Raw genomic sequence first — 16,190 nt, 5'->3', positions numbered from 1 at the left:
CAGACAACTCGCCAGGAGTGTGTTCACCTCACCACCTCAACCGGTGAGAAGCAACTGGACCATTTGTATGTCTACTGCATGTCTCAATTTTGATTCACACTTATATTTATATTTTAAAGTCACAAATAGCTTCAGCTACAGTTAGGGTACAAAAAATAAGAAGCAATGCTTATTAATTCATTGCTGCCCCCTGTCAGGCAGAGATAACCTTGCAGCACGTTCACAGAATATGACATTTGGCACTTACTCCTTTCAAATGCACTTCAATGTAAATTGGAATGGAGAAATATTAACTATCTCCAGTTAGATTGTGTGTGTGTGTGAGACAGAGACACACCCATAAGTACATAGAACATTTCACAGGCAGCTTTCAATCATAGCTGATTATTAAGAATCCTATTTCCAGCTATGGGTGTTTCTTCAAGCAATTCTTGGAAACTTTTAGAACACTGATAAACAGGCTGGGCAAAACTCTCCATGCTTTGGCTTTAATAAGACAATTCAAACACCCAGGCTCTGCACAATGCACAAGTGACGGTTTGAACTGCAGAATAAAGGAAACCAATCAATAAAGGAAACCTGTTGTTGTCTCCATTTAGAAAGTTATGGCTCGAGTACAACACATTTGATAGTTTCCAGCTAGACATGTTATCTGCCCATCCTGTTCTAAGGCTCTGCAGAACACGACTGTATTTGAGTCACACTGTTCCATGGCTCACCCTTGCTTGCTTGCTTTCTTAACAATGTCTCGAGAACAGGTGAAATAGTCCAGCTCAGCTCCAGTGCAGCATTTGGTTTGCAGTGAAGTGTCCTGCTTTATACCCGGTTTTCCACCGAGGCTTATTGAAATGCAGGGACATCAATGGATTTGTTTAATATCACACCGGGCATCACTGATTCAAATGGGATTATCTCCCATCCCTTCTTCCTGCCCTTTGCTCTGAACAAGCTAAGAGGCATCCTTGTTCCATGCAGTGTGCCGCATGCTGCAGCAGAGGTATTGCACTGAAATGGGCACTTCGCCCAAATAAACCGGAATTTTGTGGAAGTTTGAGCTTGGAATTGATCGACGTGCAGGCCTGGTTTTGGGCTGCTTGGGGGTTTTGTTTTTTGTTTTGTTTGTTTTGTGTTAAAAAGTAACAAACCAAACTCACAAATTGTCACGTTTGGGAAGATGACAGCTAACTGTTGACTGGTATTTACACTGTTAATTCCATGCACAGGAGCAGGGGCTGTATGTAGCTGAGGGATATCAATTGTGCCTTCATGCTACAATGATACTGAGCATTTATAAATCGCTTATCAACCACACTAATTTGAAATCAGTCCCTGACTGAGCCGCACAGTGGCCCTAGAAGGTGGGAATGCTAAGGCACAGAAGGGCCCAAGTTTCAAAAGTGCTCGGCTCTTATTTAGGTACCTGAATGCAGTGGGCAGATTTTCAAAAGGGCTCAGCACCCAGTTTGCAAGGGGAGCTGAAAACCTGGCCACTGCATTCAGGACTCACCCAGGGTGACTCACCTAAGATCACAGAACCAGGAGGAGAACACATAAGTCTTGCCTCCCACTCTTTCACGCTCATTGGGCAACACAACCTCTAACCACTGCCACTCAGATCCCCCTTCATGCAGAACAGGAGCCTGTGCACACTCACAAAGGGGTCAGCTTCGCTGTAGACACAAGAACCTCTTTAGATGTGCTCACACTGTCACAGCACAGCAGCTCAGGAGAGGAAAGGCAGGGGGGAGAGTTAATAGTTCAGAAGTGGGCAGAGGTGCAAGACTCAAAGGAGACGTACATCAGTTCTGCACTCAAGAGGCTGCTCTGTTTTGCACCTAGTGACAAATTCCCCACTCAGGCTTTCCCTGGTCAGCAGGCTTGAATGTGCTGCAATGTCATTACCTTTCCAATGCCGCACGTTATCCAAACTGGACAAGGAGATTCTTCTTGGCACCGAGGCAACCTGAGCCCCGCAAATCCCAGCGTGTCCATTCTGAAGAGCCCCATTGGATGGCTCTTCTCCCCTCCTGTCTGAGAAATGGGTTGGTTTGGGTGGCCGGGGTGGTGGCGTGTTAGACAAAATGTCCAGTTCTGTTACACCATAGGGCAGCGCGGTTTGGCTTTTATCAATCTGAAAGGTTGGTGTTAAAGGAGGCCCTAATAGAGGGGAGGAGGAGGAGACGTCACTGAATGGCCCACTAACATCTATGCTTCTGGGCAGAATCCCATGATTCGCTGGCTGGCCCCCATCCTGGTGCACGCTGCCATTGCTGGATGGCTGTAAGTGAAGGGAGGGTTGGGACTGCAAGGCATCAACAAAAACATCATCCGATGAAGTCTGCTCCAGGGATCTGTCGGAATTCGACCAGCTGTCGCATCTGGATGGAAGACAAAGACCAAAGTCTGTATCTTTGTTCTACCACTGTTGCAGCTGAACTAGTATGTGCTCTGATGAGTTCACACTATCTGAGAGGTATATCTACATGCCCACTGATCAACAATAACACAACCAACTCAAGGCTTCAGCGGCTTCATACAATTTTTCTTTTCTGGGTTTTTAAATTCAAAATCCAGTCTCGCCAGATTTAAGTCAGCTCTTGAGACCAGCCTCAGACTTAGGCTTTTCGTTCCCACTTTTGAAGTTGTGCATTGATCATTTAGTTTCATTCCCCCACTGTGAAGCACCCACCATGGGAATGCTGTGTGTGTGTGTGTGTCTTTACTCATTACTGCAGGAGTCGTTTTCCAAAAAGGGCCCAATCCCTCGAGTGGCAGATTCAGCTCCATTCTCTCTTTACAAAGGATGTGGTGTGGTGCAGCTGTGCAGAGAGGGGGCATTGGATGTAAGGGGGCCATGCAGTGGGCTCACATGCTGTGTGGTGTAGAAACCTGCTCTGGTTCTACTCACTGTGTGGCAGCATGTGGGGGAGACTGGGATGGGGCCAGAAGATCCACTGCTGTGAGGAACCTCCTTTCCACCTTCATCAGGCCAGAGGAGATTGCATGAGGCACTGTATAGTCTACTTCATACATTTGCCTGGCACCCAGGCCAGGTACTTGGGCTGCGGTTCTGGGCTTTGGATGTGTGCCTAACGTCTTAAGTGCTGTTATGTACATGCTCATTAGAGGACAGTGTGCACCTAGGGGTACGGCTCAGAGTAACCCTGGTCATTCATTTTTCCTTCCTATTGACTAAATCCTTCCTCACCAGCCAGATAGCAGTCTTGAGGGGGAGCCATGATGCCAAATAGGGTCTGATCCTGTTCCCACTGCAGTAAATGGGAATTTTGCCCGTTCTGTCAATAGCAATGGCATTGAGTCAAAGCGACTGGTAGTATACATGAAAAGGGAAGACAACTCTTGGGTCACCTTGCTGCTGGAGTTTCAACCTCAACAGCGTAGCCGGAGAGGATCTAGTCACCCAGACTATGGGTAAGCAGCCCCCAAAGCATTATTTCAATAAATCAAGCAAGTCTTCTTGTTGCAGAAGCTCAAACCCAAACCCTGGGGGCTTTCAGAACAGCAAAGGAAGGACTGAGAATACAGTCCTTGGCTTAGACCTTTACCACCTTTCGCTGCACATTGAATTCTGACGGCAGGACGATGCTACCTGCCTGAAAGTGCACTGTGGGCTAAATCCTGCCCTCTCCTCCATGGCTGTGAAGAGGCTCCCACAGATAGTTGATGAGGCTCCACTTGGAGGATATAGGGGGCAGGATTAAGGGACTCGCATAGAGTGCTAGCTCTGCAGGGGCTCCTTGAACCCTAGCACACGGAGAGGTTTGGGGGCAGGCTATGGCCAGATGTAGGAGTCCACCAGGCTTTTGGCATGTGAAGGGGCGACACGCCAGACACCACTGCTACTGCTGCCACTCTGTGGCCTGGGGTAGGAGTCTTTCTCCTCCACAGCCTCCACGGAGAAGCACAGCTGTCAGTACTTCATCCCGCACTGGTGGGGGGTATCTGTCATTGACATATCTATGCAGAGGAATTACGTCACCCACCGCTGAAGAGCAGCCACTTGGAGGGAGACATGTGGCTGCTGTTTAACACCACATAGCAACAGTGCCCAGAAATTGGGGCAGTTTAAATCAGAGAGGCAAGTTGGGGGAAAAGAATGTTCCTACCTCAGCTACAATGTGTCCTGGTCACGGAGGTTAACAACCTAACCCTGGAAAAGTGCCTGGGCCCTTTAAAAGCCACTGACAGTCAGAACTCCAGGTTTACATCCTGTCTGAAAGATGGCGCCACTAGGAGCACATGGCCCTCTAGCAGCACCACCCTGGGGCCTTGGCTCCATACTGGCTCCTGGGGGAAAGCAAACCCTCAGTACCATTTCCTGAAGCCCAACGTTCCCCAATGCCGCCCTGGGAGACTGGAACCAGAAGGGGCAGAACGAGCTGAGCTTTTCTTGGGTCTTTCAGATTTCACCCAGGGAGCTGGAACGATGTGTATGGCGGGGGTGCTGAGAGCCACTGAACCAAACTGTAAACCCTATATAGGACGGAAACCACTTCAAGCTGCACGCCCAGCACCGCTCGTTCCAGCAACTATGGATTTCAACCATGTAGAGGAGCGGGACGAAGGAACTAAAGACAAGCCCCTGGGGGACTGTTAATTTGCTGGGAATAGAAACACTGCAGCATATTTCTTGGTGTGCTGCAGCCCTTGAGGATGTAAAAGGGCTGTAACCAGCCCCCATGGAATTTCCTTGCCACGAGAAGGTAATCAGGGGGGTGCAGAGCCAGTGCAAAAGCCATACCCCTCATCCTCTTGCAGCTCACAAGGAGGATGTTGGGAGGAAAGGTTCATGGCTGGAACATGCTGCGCTCCAGCTCGTCTCAGCTGCAGAAAGGCCCCTAGAGAGCCCAATGTAAGTTAAATCAGCCTCAGGGCTGCTCTGACCCATGCACAGGACCATGGCCACACCCAGAATACAAGAGGCACAAAGGTGGATTAAAGCCACTCGGCCCCCGTCTCAGCTTCCTGGGGCCAGGAATGGAGGATGTGGCTCATTGGCAGAGACATATATCAGCAGTAACACGGCTTTAGAGCACGACATGCCGTTTAGGTTACAAACTTACCTGGTATGATTGAGCTTGCCTGTCTCGCAGTTGGATAGGAAGAGGTAATCGGGGAGGAAGACTGACTCCGACTCGCTCCTGGTCTCTTCAGCAGCAGAGGCATCTGTGGTGGTACTGCCTACAGAGGAGGAGGGGTCGGTGATCCTTGAGGTATGGGTGGAGACGGCTGGCGAGGGCTGGAGGGAGGAGGTGGTGTGAGACAGGCTCTCCACAGAATCTGCAATGGAATAGGATTGTGATGGATTTGCACTGTCTCCCTCCCCTGAGAATGCTGCACACCCACCTATTCCTAAAGAGCAGTGAGCAGTCACAGATCACACCAGGTGTTGATCCTGACTGGGAACGCCGCTTCCCTACCCCATAAACAGTGTCTGGGGAAGGAGGCCAAGTCATTAACTAATGCGACGTCCTAAGAAGTGAAGTGTTTACTCAGGAAGAGACATTAGGGCCCAGAAAACTCAGCAGCCAAAACACTCTTCCCACAAAAACTCAGCATGGACTTGAAAACCAGTCCTGTGCACTAGAAAGAGTGAACAGGACTAGTGAGCGTGAGATTCCAGGCGAGGACACAGACCCCAACATCTACGCTGAAAGGCAACCCTAAAACACATGCAAGCTTGTGTCAGTGACAAATTGTGAACTCAGCAGGTCCCTGCGGCGCTTGGAAATCCTCTAGGAAAATGCTGTGCCTCGCCCTGTGGCAGCCTCGTTGTCTAAATCACTCAAAAATGATGGCTAGAGGTAAATAAAAGTCATCCTCCATTTTATGAGGCCCTACAATTCCCTTAGTACTTGGCGTGGATGGGGTGGTATTTGTACCGCAGCCAGGGCTGGTGCAACTGTGAGGCTAACCAGGCGGTCAGCTAGGTTGGCAAAATTTGAGGGGGTGACAAAACACCAGATGAACTATTCAAGAAACTACATAAGTAAACAAAACAGGCTTCGGCAGTGGGAATGAAAAGTCACTGAGAATGTACAATCCATATCGTAATAGTCTGTCTTTTTCATGTAAGATAAACCTGGCATTATAAATGCAGAATTGTCATTCACACTAATGCACAATTTTCATTTTCAAAAGTTAATTGTGTGTGTGGTGGGGGGGGGGGCGGTGCCAGGCTGAAGGTTTGCCCAGGCGCCTAGTGCTCCTGCACGCGCTCTGACTGCAGCACCTCCAGGAAAATAAAAAGCTGGCACCACCAGCAGGACAATGACGTCTCTTTTGATTGGATGCGGCGACTTTTCCAGTTTGCCCATGTGTTGTGCTTGTGGGCTCCCTGTCTGCTCCTCTTAGGGAGCCCGATCCTGGAGCCAACGACAAAGCTTGCTTTGGGCTCAATTCTCCCTGTAGTTGAGCTCCACTGGGTGCAGGGGCAGGGACACCAGGGAGACAGTTAGGGCCCCCTGGCCCCAGCTTTAGTTAGGGGCTCCTGAGAGACCAGGTGCCACTGGATGGCAGAGGAATGGAGCTCTGCTGGGCCACACCCCCAATGGCAGGGCTGATGCAGGAGCAGCCTCCCCAAACTTTATACTAGCAGTGGCTTCCCGTCCACTAGGAAAATTCTCAACTGGCCGATTAGGGCCAGGATCCGGCCACTTTACGCCTTCAGAGCAGCACCAAGCAGCCAGGGCAGAAAGCAGAAAGTGTGGCCCTTTGACTTCAGTGGGGCTGGATCAGAGGTACAGTCTCTCCTTCCCACACAGTGTCCTTCGGGTTTGAACAGTTTGGATATGTTTGAACACACAAGCAAATAGCTCAGTGACTGAGAAAGAACAACATAAAGCCAGGTCTGAACCATAACCCTAGCTACAGCCACCCCAACCTCGCATCCTCCCCGAACTTCAGGGGAGTTTAGATCTGAATCTGGCTCCCAATTGGCAATTTGGGCCCATTTCTAGCTGGGCAGCTTTGGAACAGTCACTGTGAGTTCCCGTGGAAGTTGTACACAATTCCCCAGAGGTTCTGGCAGATTTCCTCTTCCCCCTCCCAACAGGCTGTGCTAGAATATCCGATACAGGGGAACTCCTTAAAGTATCTGAGAGAAGCTACAAAGGCCTTCAAAGCGAGAATTACCCTGTTCCCTATCAGGTTGGGAATGTATTCCGGAAATAAGACTTCATCTGAGTAACTGGTGAGCATTGGAAATCCAAAATATTCCTGTGATACTGCACTACCCCATTATAGCCGCCAGATGGGGTGCATCTTGTTCCACCACCCATTGTTTGTGCTATTGTTAGCGTTACTCTGATGTTAACAGTAGGTATTTACCATCTAGGACAAAGCACGTCTCTCAAACTTACACACTTCATCAATCAAAGCAGCTTTATTCCACCAAAAACCCTGATAAATACAGACTTGAAAGCATGCTTTCAAGGTGCTAAGTACTGCTAAATCAAGATTCAGTGGTAGCAAGCTTGTCAATTTTTCCAAAGTTGTGATTTCAGGGGCTGCCTGTTAGAAATCTTGAAGACATCTCACTGTCAACAGGCATTCAAAAGTGGGCTAGACCCTGCGATCCTTCCTCAGATTTTCCTCAGTCTTTTACTGGACACAACTCCAGTTGATGTCAATGGTTTTGTGACACGGTTGATTAATGCTAACAGTTTTTAATTTTGTAAGCACCTGGAAAGTTGTGATGGATGCAATGCATAAGTGTAAACAAATCAATAAGGACGAGTAAGAATTTGGCCCTGTATGCCTTGATGTTAGCTATCCTTGCTCTCTACCCCAACCAACCAACCAACCATATAATGAGTACACTTCACCCATGGAAGACCAGCTCGTCAACTGGTGTAAAATCAGCATAGCTCCATTGACCGCCTAGTCTAAGAGTATAAAAACTCATTTAGAGCCACATTTTCCCAGCCTAATACTGAGTACTAACATACTTCATTGACTTCAGTGGGACTAAGAGAGCAAGGCAATACACGTACTCCATATAAGTAATGCCAGCAACACCTGGCCTAGGGCAATCAAACAACTACATATCAATGGCCCCAATAATGGTACCTTTATATAAAATTCAGCAAGAGAGTTACTGGGGATTTGTGTTTTTCTTCTCAATATTGTGTCTGACAACTATTTCTTCTTGCTGGATTAGGGCCTAATGCTATACACACTTAGGCACCGAGTCAGCAAAGCATTTAAGCATGTGTTTAAATCTTGCCTTTCATATTCCCTTTAACTTTAAGCATGTGCTTATGTGCATTCCTGAATCTGTGCAGCCAGTGGTTTCAGTCACACTGTTCACAGCATCGAATGTTACAGCTGAAAGTAAGCATCTCAGGATCAGGCTCTTAAAGCGTATTACAGCTAACTGTGGTATTGGTGGCCCAAAGTATTACAAACATGCTAAACAACGTTTCCTGAAGTTTTATCCCCGAGAAACACTTTGCAGGCTCATATGCTGCTATTCAGACTTTGATTTCTTAGAGCTACAGCCTCAGCTGTGGCAACTCAAATATACACTGGGTTAATTCTGTGAGAATCTCAGGAAAACATGTGCATGTCACCATCTGACTACTAAAAACCCGCACAATAAGGAGAAATCAATGGCTCTCTGAATTATTAATACAAACACCAAATTGACAGGCATTAGTTCCATCTGGTATTCACTATGATTAGCATCAGATTTATCCCACTGGTAAGTGCATAGCACTGATGGGGAGAATATGGCTGTGCCCTTTTGTAACCTTCGGGCTGTCCTGACCTCTGTAGTCAGCTCCCAAGAGAACAGGTCAGCTTCTGGGCTTTTCTGGTAATAGCATCAATGTGCATTAAAGTTATACTGCAGCAGCCGGGGAGAATAAATTATGCATGTCCATTTTCTACAGAGGAAACACAGAGGATAGGCTTTATGCGGTTTTCCCTCCTCCCACCCGACCCCAACAAGACAGCAAGCTGATTCTGCCGCCGAAATAGCTGCTTCATTTAGTGCTAATTGCCACCAGGGAGAGCTGAGGAGTTGGGTGTAGCACCATCCCACATAGGTTCAGGCTCTGTATATTACAAAGAAGTAACAGAGCTGCATCATTTTGGAGAGGAGTTCATTTGCGAGTTAAGTGACAGCAAGGCGTATAAAATCCAACCTCTGCTGTGCAGTAGATCCTGGAGGATGGATCTCCTTGCTGCACCCTTAGTGGGGTGATCTCCCATCAAGGTATGTGCATAACTCACCTCAGTGATGGTTCTTTGCCCCTCATTTGCTGGTTCGAATCCAGTCCAGAGACTGAAAGTAATTACCACCTGAAAGCTGTTTGGGGATGTAGGTGAAATGACTTCAGTGTTTCAGGGCAGGTCCTTGCAGGCAGCTGTCCATGGAGCCAGCTGGATTCCATGCTGCCCATATTAGCAGAGAAGTCAAGGAGATGAAAGTACCCTCCGATCTCTTGTGACAATGGATCAAATCATGCATTAAAGAGTGGCCCTGGGTCACACGGCCCCTGGGGGCCTCTGGGAGGGAGTAGTCCCTGCATTCTCCAGTAAGCACTGGGAGATGCCCTGACACTTCCCCTCAGGCCCACACAAGGACCAGGGCCATCCAGCCTGAGGTGGGGGAGCTGGTTGTGCTGCTGCCTACAGCATCCCATGCTGCGTGGTGCGGGGGAGGGAGGGCTGTTCTGGGGGACAGCCATCTTGCATGAGCACTCAATTCACATAGAGGAAAAGAAAAAAAAAAAGGAAAAACAAGGACCCCGCCATCCGAGATGAAACCCGCCTCATCCTTGCCACTCACACAGAGGGGACAACAGCCCCTTTTGAGGGGGACCTTCAACAGCAGGGTGTTAGGTTGGAGCCCAAGAGGTGCTGCGTAACCCCCCTTCTCTGTCAATGGAGACCGTAGATTATCAGCCCCCCTCAGGTGCTGCCCCCACGGGACTAGTCTGTGTTTCAACCAGAGAGAAGCGACCGCTACAGCAACAGCTGCATCGCCCAACAGCCTGCTGGAGTCACAGGAACAAACCACACCAGACACAGTGCGGAGCTGTATAAACCACTAGCAAGGTTTATATTCTTCAAGAAAAGGGTGGAGGTTCCCAGGCCGAGTCTGCAGTCAGAGCAAGACCTGGGGGGACCAGAGCACAGAAGAACCTAATTAAAATCCACTCATTAACTGCGCATGTTCCCAGCACAGCTCCCGCCCTGTGGAGCCGCCTGGTGTGTGCCGCTCTCACCAACGCCTGGTCAGTGCTCTGCACCTGAGGAACTTTGCTTTCCCTCTTGTGTGCGGCCCGTGTCCATTAAGATGCCTGCGCTCACCTCCCTTTCGGCGTTTCGCCTTCCATTTGCCACTGATTCCAAAGCACAGGTTAGGGGCTTATTTGCCACCTGTGCCCCTTCCTACTTCCAAGCCCTGAAACAAAATGGGATCAAAGCGCAATGGTGACAGAACTGGGTCTTCAGATGCACTAATCAGTCAGTGCTCATCGCACCCTATGAGGCAGCTAACTAGTGTCATTTCTGCTGGGCAGACGGGGACCTGAGGCGGAAGTTACTTGCCCAAGCATTCAGAGAGAGTCACAATCAGAGGCAAGATTCGGATGTGGGGGTTCCCAGGACCCCATCCTCTGCTGACTTCTCAAGCAGGACTCACTCATTTCACATTTGACTAGTTACCTGCCATAAACATCATGTCTCAGCAGCACCCACAATGGAAACATGGCACACACTTCATTAGCTTGAATAAAACAACTCCTCCTAATACCCTGATAATCTACCGCTTTCTAAAGGGAGACGAGAACTACCATATTTATTCAATAGACGTCAGTTATTCTGTTTGGCAGCTGTGATTTCAGAAATCCAAATGTGACACAATGGGTCCCTTAGGGGTTGCTCTTTTATGGAAGGAAGGGGCTTCTCCCAGGATACCAAATGCCCCATGCAGAGGTCCTGGGTATCAGCCCTTCACCTCTGGAAAGGACAGTGTTAATCCAGCAGCTATTGCTGACTGTGATGGTGCATTTGTTCTGGCTGGATCTCCACTAGCATTTAGCATTCTCTTGCAAGTGTGTTCCATTTCACTTTCATTTCCAGACTGACTCTCTTCCACATACTTGGGCTACTCCACTTTTCTCTATTTGCAGATAATTTACTGCACAATTTCCCCAATAGACTCCAAGAGTGGCCTCAGAAAGGGTGTGACGGCCCTCACTCAGAGTTGGTTGGTAGGGGAGTGCTGCCTAGTGGTTAGTGCTTAGGCTGGTGACGTGCAGGGGGGTTGTTGATAGGGGAGCCCAGGTCCTCCCACTCCACCAGGCTCTGGCCCAGGGTCCTTTGAGGGTTATCAGTGCTCTGACAGCTGCGGATGCTTAAGGCAGCCCTCCCTTGGCCACTTCCCACCACCTTCCTGCAGCTGCCCAGGTTGCTATCTGGGGTAAGGCAGTGTGAGGGCAAACTGTCTCCTCCTGGGCCAGCTCAGTTTCAAGGCTTTCCCCTGCTGGGGTAGTCCAAACAAAAACAAAGTGGATCAATCCAGAGTTCATGGGAGAGTTCAATGCTTCCCTCTCAGGCTGCCTCTGCAGCAGGCCCTCCCTTCCCTCAGGGAGGGGCCTTTGGGCAGTTGTTTTGGGAGAGATTTTACCTTCCCTCACCTCCTCTCCCCGCCAGTAGCAGGTCTGCTCTCCTCCCTGGTCTGCCCCAAAGGAGCTGCCTTTTAGCGCCTTCTCCACTGGATGCATTTGCTACAGGTGTGGCGGGGCGGGGTGGGGCTGAGTAGTTCCTTAACCCCTTGTTGCTCAGTGCAGGGTTGGTATACCCTGTCAGAGAGAGAAATGCTGTGTCCCCAGACACTCTCTAGTAACAGCCATTGTGAATTGCTGATTGCTTGGCGGCACTGCAGCAGAGGTAGGGCTTGAGGACGGGTCTGAAAGAGGAGCACTGTATGGATCACTTGGGGGAGGATGCTCCAGGCATGGTGGAGGGGAGGATGAAAGGAGGCACGGCGATGTCTTTGGCAGAGGAGACAGTAGCACACAAAGAGGGAGGTAAAAGTTGTGAAGGATAAAATTACACCCCCAAAACTCTATTTGTTTTCAGGGGGTCATGGTGGCTAGTCAGCTGGACATTAGGCAATGCCTCCCTTGGATGTGTAAACAGGGGACTGTAGACTAGAACAGAGAGGCTATTTTATCTCTGTATTTAATGTTGGTGTGACTGCGGCTGTGGCCAGTCCCGGTGCCCACAATTCAAGGAGGATGTTGATAAATCAGAGAAGGTTCAGACACAAGCCATGAGAATGATCCAAGGATTAGAAAATGTGTCTTATAGTGACGGGCTCAAAGAGCTCAGTCTATTTAGCTTAACAAAGAGGAGGTTCTGGGGTGACTTGATTACAGTCTGCAAGTACCGACATGGAGAAATATTTTGAACACATCGGTGCCAGGCATCAAGCCCAGGGACTTCACTCTAGACTCTGCAGTAGCTGGGCGCTGCTGATGGGCGTGCACGTCTGGGGGTGGGGAGTAACACTGAGATTGACAGGCGACTTTGCGTAAGGCCTTGGTAAGTAAGGAGCAGTACAGTCATGCTGAATGTGAAATGTTACCTGAAGCCCATGAAAGAATTGGAAGGGAGAATTCAAGAGGAAAGGTTCCTGGGCCGAGGAACTCCCCGCCAAGCCGCAGCCTGGAGGAGGATTTTAATGCAGAGTTATAATCTTTGAAAGTAGGGCTTAGCAATGAAAAAGCCTGAACAATCTGGATCGCCAATGAAATCTTGTTAGATTACATTACTCCAGTTAACTTGCAGCTTTCTTTTCAGCTTGCATACAGTATGGGGTGTGTAGCGTTTCTCTGCTGTGGGTCCCCTCTTCCTCCTCTCTCTTTGCACGTGCTTCTCTGCTCCTTGGTTCCCTTCTTCCCAGGACATGCTGCCCAGCCACTTGCTCCTTTACTCCTTTTGCTTCCTTGGACGGCTGCCTTGTGCCTTTATCCCTTGGACATCCCTTTGCTGCCAGCTGCTGGAAGCTCCAGTTTCAGTCTGGGCAGAAACAGCTAGGCTGGCTCCCGCTTGTTCCCAGCTGATTTTGCAGTTCTTCTTTGCCTGGCAGCTTGTAAAAGCTGCTGGGAACAAAGATGAGAGCCAGCACCACATGGCCAATCAGCGATGGATCTGTGGATCACCAGCATGTGCTCTGTGGATCACAGTTCAGGAACAGCTGGTGTACAGCAAAAGGCTGACTCAGCAGCACATGGGGATAGAGTCCTCTCTCTGGGAATGGATCCTGCCCTTCAAGGTGATGGGACTTGATGATCTGATGGGGTTTTTTTGTTCCTATACACTGGTAGCAGAGTGCCCTGCCCATGCTGTCCCTTCACAGGCATCTGGCAGCTGTGACAGGGAAACAAGGCTTGTATAATCTGTCTGTTTAGGTTTTTATACTGTGCTCACCACTATGCTAATGTCTTAATTATTTCCCCATGACCCGTTTGAGGCAGTATTGGCCGTAGCGTTCCCAAGGGAGTTCTGTTGCGTGCTTCTCAGTTATGGCCAAGGGTGGGAGCAGGCTGTTAAAGAGAGGGAGTGGGGAAATACTCATGCAGAAAAGGGTACAAAACAGAAACATGATGGAGGATTGCACAGCTCCTTCCCTAGCTGCCATTTCCTAGCGTAACCAGCAAGTGGCACGGTTTCTTGGGTTACTCAAACGTTGCTGCCTGAACACCCTTGCCTGGTAAGCCCTTCCCGACAGCTATGCACACAGGTGCTTCCTGACATCTGTTTGGAACTTGCATTTCTCTTCTCTTACTCTTTGCTGTCCCTCTCTGTGTTGACTGAAAACAGCTACTTGTGATGGGCAGTATGGACCCTGTGTAGGACTCACAAACTGCAATTCGTGTCTGTCCCATCTTGGCTGTAGAAATGGCTCTTTGATCATATGAGCCTGACTATTAACCCAGACTCTTCTTCATTTGAAGGGGCTAATTCAAAGCACAAGTTCGCTGGGCATCTGGCTGAGTCACGGAGCAAATCTGCCACTGCCCTTTTGCATACATCGTGCACAAAGAATCTGAAATTAGATTCTGGCCCAAAAGTCACAAACAAGTGAAAAAGGATTAAGAAAGATCAGGGTAGCTACATAATATTGGCTTGGAGATTAATTTTTAATGCACTGAACAGTTTATTAAAATTTCCCGTAATTGACATGTCTTTGATATGATGATTCATCCTGGGAATTTTTTTAAAACACAGTAGCATTTAAGTCAATAAAGCACATGGCATTTCATAGTTCTGTTCTCTTCTTATGTTAATTTTTAATGGTAATTTTTTTAAACCTACAGACACTTTGGGGATGGTGCTTCTAGTAAGCATGAGTAATTAGCATCTGATTAAAAGCTGAGGTACAATCTATGCAACTTTATAGACTTGGTAGTAAACTGTACCAGAATATGGCCCTGAATCCACCCTTCCCCAATATTCCCAGACCACTGGGAATTGTAGGGTAAACCAGATAAGGTCCTAATGACTCTAAAAATAATGACTGCCATTAAAGGTCTGAATAAGGGTGAGGACCCCTATGGTGTGAGCAGGAAGACACAGGGCTTGTCTAATTAAGGAAATGTGCACAGGCGTAACTACAGACTCAGTTACTGAATTAAACTACATGGATTTAAGGCTCTTTTAAACCAATTTAAAGCATGCAGAGAGGTTGCACCAAATTAATCAGTTTCTAAAGCAATTTAGGCTTTGTATACAGTTGTATCAGCATAGTTAAACCAGCAAAACCACCTAATGAAGACAAAGCAATATCAATATAAAAGTGCTTGTACGGGTGCCCTTGACATAAATTATATCTGCATATCAGTGTCTAAAGCTAGGTCTACACTACAGCCTTTTGCTGGCATAGCTGTGTCACTCAGGGTTGTGAAGAGATGTTATCCCTGACCAACAGTCATGTTGGCAGAAGTCCCCAGTGCAGATGCAGTTATAACAACAAGCACTTTAACCAGCAGCTCTGCAGAAAAGGACCTGGGGGTAACAGTGGATAAAAAGCTGGATATGAGTCAGCAGTGTGCCCTGGTTGTCAAGAAGGCTAATAGCATATTGGGCTGCATTAGGAGGGGCATTGCCAGCAGGTCACGGGAAGTGATTATTCCCCTCTATTCAGCATTGGTGAGGCCGCATTTAGAATATTGTGTCCAGTTTTGGGCCCCCCACTACAAAAAGGATGTGGACAAGTTGGAGCGCGTCCAGCGGAGGGCAACAAAAATGATTAGGGGGCTGGAGCACAGGACTTATGAGGAGAAGCTGAGGGAACTGGGCTTGTTTAGTCTGCAAAAGAGAAAAATGAGGGGGGATTTGATAGCGGCCTTTAACTACCTGAAAGGGGGTTCCAGGGAGGATGGGGCTAGGCTGTTCTCGGTGGTGGCAGATGATAGAACAAGGAGCAACGGTCTCAAGTTGCAGGGCGGGAGGTCTAGGTTGGACATTAGGAAAAAGTTTTTCACTAGAAGGGTGGTGAAGCACTGGAATAGGTTACCTAAGGAGGTGGTGGAATCTCCATCCTTAGAGGTTTTTAAGCTGAGGCTTGACAAAGCCCTGGCTGGGATAATATAGCTGAGGTTAGTCCTGCTTTGAGCAGGGGGTTGGACTAGATGACCTCCTGAGGTCCCTTCCAACTCTAATATTCTATGATTCTATGATTCTAAGATAGCTTGTTTCACTTCTGGGGAATGGTTTTACTACACTGATACAAAGCACTGCTTTTCCTGTAGAGCTGTGCCCACACTAGAAGCACTTTGCTGTTATAGCATCCTGGTTTGCCTGTACTGTTTGAAGGACTTCTAGTACAGACATGGACAACACTCAGTCTTTTACCAGCATAGCTGTGTCAGTAAAATATCCAGAGCCCCCACAAGGGGGGGAAAAAACCTACACTTTACCGGGGCCCGGAAACACTGGGAGGCCCGGCCCAGGCTGCAACCCCCATTACCCTACGGGAGAGGACCCGTGTTAAAAGTTTTTACTGGGCCTGAAAAAATTATGCTTGGGCCCTGAAAATATCACACACTCCTTAACCATAGTTATGCCACTAAAACTTTTAAGGGTAGACAAAGCTTAGGAGCACAAACTGTGCGAAGATAAGCCCTTACATTGTTTGAGCACTAGCT

General features: G+C 48.5%; 1 protein-coding gene across 1 annotated transcript in view; it reads right to left on the bottom strand.

Moving 5' to 3' along the window:
* Window positions 1-16,190, bottom strand: part of GAB3 (GRB2 associated binding protein 3) — a 93,901-nt gene that overhangs the window by 15,199 nt on the left and 62,512 nt on the right. Inside the window, exons 4-5 of the mRNA XM_067548203.1 lie at window positions 5,085-5,301; window positions 1,903-2,378 (exon numbers count right to left, since the gene is read on the bottom strand). Coding sequence (XP_067404304.1) covers window positions 1,903-2,378; window positions 5,085-5,301 — 693 coding nt within the window. The remainder of the gene's footprint in view (window positions 1-1,902; window positions 2,379-5,084; window positions 5,302-16,190) is intronic.

The sequence above is a fragment of the Emydura macquarii genome, unplaced genomic scaffold (assembly GCF_026122565.2).
Source record: "Emydura macquarii macquarii isolate MOO-44397 ecotype Brisbane River unplaced genomic scaffold, CSIRO-AGI_Emac_v2 contig_1253, whole genome shotgun sequence".
Classification (NCBI taxonomy): Eukaryota; Metazoa; Chordata; order Testudines; family Chelidae; genus Emydura; species Emydura macquarii.
Note: the sequence above shows the minus strand (reverse complement) of the source record. Positions and strands in the feature narration are given on the sequence as shown.